Below are 3979 nucleotides of genomic sequence, written 5' to 3' on the forward strand. Positions count from 1 at the left end.
ACACGTCCCAAAAAAAAAAAACCTTAAAAAAAATCGATTTTTTTTCTTTCTTTCTTTGCTTTTCACACATAATCCACACGCATCACACGCCCCACATACTCAACGCACATGTACACACGATTAGACACATTTAGAACAGATACGTTCGAGAGTTAGGTTTTGCCAGATTTTGTCAGATTTAAGTCCGATTGTACACATAAACCTCGATATATTGCAGATTTTGATTTTAATCTACATTCGACGAGTTGACGAGGTTCAGAGGCCTATCACACGCCGAGAGCGCACATATGATGGCCATGACCACTTCGTGCCTTGAGTACACATTGCTCACACTTGTAGACGAGCACAGAGGCCGGCCCTTTTACACAGACACATATGGACATTTCTTTGTCTAGTGCCGCGCCTCCTTTGGCCCCACACAGACCCTCCAGGTGGTGTGAGTCCTTCCCGACAACACACGGGATGGCACATTTAGAGATGACTATCGCGCCATGTATGTGGTCGACCATTTGATTAGGCTAGAGGAGATAGAGCTAGTACACGCAGATGATTTCCATGAGGCCTTCGACCATCCCATGCAGGTTACATTACAATGGGTAGGTCCTCGAGTGATCTATATAGATAGTGCTCAGCACATATATCGATTAGAGTGTCTTACTTCTAGTAGACGCCTATCCACAGATGTTGTGACACTAGTTGGCGAGCCTAAAGACAGATGCTACATGAGCACCATAGGCACTGAGCTTTACTTTTTGACTTGTGGATTGCCGTACGATCCTCAACCGACCCAGCACCCTACTTCGAGTAGGAGTGCCTCACCTCTTTTAGACACAGTGCCACCACCCATATCACTCAGGAAACCACCGCCAGGATTCTCCTCACCTAGACTTGATTTTCCGCCAAGCATTTCGAGCTATCACGAGTCTAGAGCGATGTACATGGCGATTACTAGCACTTTGCGTACCACTCAGAGTGAGCCACAGCTAGAGACCCAAAGACTTCGAGACATGTACTTTAGAGAGTCTCAACCTCGACACCTTGCACCATCTAGAGACCCATGCCAGCCTTTGATGACACAGATTAGAGAGCATACGAGAGATTCTATGATGACCACATCACCCCAGTTGAGAGCACCAGAGGTAGGGCCCGGTAGATCACCCATTGTAGATATGAGTGCCCCTAGACCACTGACCCCCACCCTTCAGACACTGTCCGAGACCAGAGAGACTAGGGATAGCATGAGAGATATAGACGGTCAGATCTTGCATATAGTAGGCCGATCTCCACGAGGGGTTGCATATTATGTTGACACTTATGATCACCCCTTTGCGAGGCTAGCCACCCCGCATCGCATGATGTCTACACCTAGGCAGATTGTGAGAGCCTACCCACGGGCCGATAGAGCAGTTTTTATTGATGAGCTGGGAGAGCAGTATCTCTTGATTGAGACCCTTGATTCAGATGACAGCCTAGACACACAGACGCATCCTAGGCTAGTGGAGCTTCACAGAGTTCAACAGACCGTGACCTATATAGATGAGCTTGGTCGTAGGTACAGACGCCTGACGAGTGGTGGATCCAGAGATCCTTCAGCCCACCTTCTTGCATATTTGATAGGAGATCCACGTGAGCGAGTTTATAGGGATGTCGATCATGCAGTATATGTTTTGACTATAGGTCTGTCCTACTCCCCTCGACTTAGACATGATGATTTATATTTACCCACGACGACCACGTTAGCTCCACATCTACCGAGAGCTCCGAGTCCTCGAGAGACATCACTAGCGATATCACCTCCTAGGCTTCTTTTGTCACGTTGTATTCTACCACCTTGGGAGATGCCAGATGAGGATGATAGTGTGCCATGAGAGATAGCTCCAGCACCTAGCCTGCCACAGGTAGAGCCCCTGAGACTAGAGCCCAGTCAGAGTATTGTTAGGGAGCCTACACCACCTACCACACTTATCCACAAGACTTCCAGCACACAGCGAGAGATCTCACAGATTCATAGAGTGAGTGACTCTGATGGCTTTGTTTTAGATGAGACCAGTCCACAGATTCTAGCTACCCTTGAGCATCCTTGTTTAGATCTACCGACCTCACAGAGGCCCTTAGAGATAGCTGTCGAGCTAGATCCATCTACGAGAGTAGATCCCCCTATGAGAGAAGATGCAGAGTCGACATCATCACTATCCCACTCTTTTAGCTTGCATAGCGGTGTCATAGCCAGTGAGTCACAGAGAGAGCAGCCACCCCATATAGATGTTTCCCTACTGCCTTCTACAAGTGCTGATTCACGATCAGATCACCCGATTGAGCGGAGACGAGCCACGAGCCGTACTTTTCTAGATCAGGTTCCTAGAGACCACATTACCGACACCACAAAGATAGAGGTTACACCATAGATACATGGACGTACACGAACTAGAGTGACCTCTACTGACACCCTATGTAGGAATACGATAGCACCTGCTAGACTTGTTTGGAGACCACGTACACAGGTATCTCAGCCATGTGTAGAGCCTTCTCTAGGCAGAGGCTCTGCGACAATGAGTAGTGCCACTGAGGAGCGACACACGATAGATCAGGCACGTAGCTCTTTACATAGAGCTTCCAGGACAACCCAACAGGTATTTGTTCCCCGTGACGAGATACATGCTAGATTTTTACCTTGTGATGACACGATCATATTTCTAAAGATCCATATGATCGACGACGGACTTTCACATGGTTGGCTCACATCTAGACGGTCACTTGAGGCACATGATTACTTTGAGGGACAAAGACATGTTTGGGTACCTAGGCCACGAGTGGTAGCACACCCAGTGCATACAAGATCATACCTTAAAGCGAGACCTCCACAAGCCAGATGTCAAGAGATGAGACTACCCCTAGAGAGGTCGGTACCGTCACAGCAGATAGTATGTCCTAGAGCTAGATGCACACGTAGACACGCTAGGAGAGCTCAAGATGACATCCCTACGAGAGCACGAGCATTGCAGATTTGGCTACCGAAGAGCCTTCCACAGACTATTCGAGTAGAGGCTGATGCCCCCCCTACGCCCATTCCTTTTGATGTTGAGCAGACTTTACATATGGAGCTAGGTGTTAGCCAACCCTTGACTATTAGAGATCGAGCTAAGAGATTGCAGATCATGCTTCATGGTGAGAGCTCTCTCTTGACTCCTAGTTGCACGAGATTTGAGATTTGTACACATTGATATGTGCACTAGATTTATGTGCATATACCAGAGGCACTTTTTTCCCTTTTGGGTTTTTTCCCTCTGGATATCTAGGTTTTAGACCCTAGCTTAGATATTTTATATTATTATTCTGTTACTTTTGTTATTTTATCTTGCTGCTGACATACCTCTTGGAGGTACAGTGCTTTTGTTGATATTTTGATGCAGCACGTAGACAGACATTAGCTTGCCCATGGAGATTGGACGACCATGTAGACATGATGTATCTCCAGACAAGAGGAGCTTCCATGACATCGACCTCTTCATCAAGCCCATGCACATGTGTACTCCTTCTTATGCTATATGGTTTTGTACATTTATATTTGTTGATTGTGGCTTCTTCTTGGTTTGATTAAGTGCATTCAATTATGTTTTGTTATCTGCCATTAAAGATGTATAAACTTGTCCTTTCTTTAGTTAATTGACTTAGAGTTTAGTTTTATTGATGAGCCTTGAGGTTAGGAGGCCGTGACTTTAGGTTAACTCATTTGATTGACTACTAGTCCTAGTTGGTAAAATTATTTGAGTGTTTGAAACCTTAGGAGTCTTTTAAGCATAGAGAGGCTTTCTCACCCAAACAACAAAGAAAAGTAGTGAAAATACAAAGGAAATGGAAGAAAAACAAAAGTGCCACAAGTGTAAAAGCTTAAGCTGGAAGAGAAATCCTGGCTTGATTTGGTACTTCACGCATATGTATTGCCTATGGTACTAGAGCCCTAGAGGTTCCCAATGTGGGT

The 3979-nt window shown here is 46.0% G+C and overlaps 1 protein-coding gene across 1 annotated transcript; it reads left to right on the forward strand.

The window, feature by feature from the left end:
• The first annotated feature begins 296 nt into the window (after positions 1-296).
• Positions 297-1868, forward strand: LOC147428669 (uncharacterized). The gene has a single exon (XM_086496883.1). It carries the CDS (start codon positions 492-494, stop codon positions 1866-1868), a length of 1377 nt encoding a protein of 458 aa, XP_086353009.1. The 5' UTR covers positions 297-491.
• The last annotated feature ends 2111 nt before the right edge of the window (positions 1869-3979 follow it).

The sequence above is a fragment of the Adiantum capillus-veneris genome, chromosome 23 (genome assembly GCF_014529385.1).
Source record: "Adiantum capillus-veneris isolate H3 chromosome 23, ASM1452938v2, whole genome shotgun sequence".
Taxonomy (NCBI): domain Eukaryota; kingdom Viridiplantae; phylum Streptophyta; class Polypodiopsida; order Polypodiales; family Pteridaceae; genus Adiantum; species Adiantum capillus-veneris.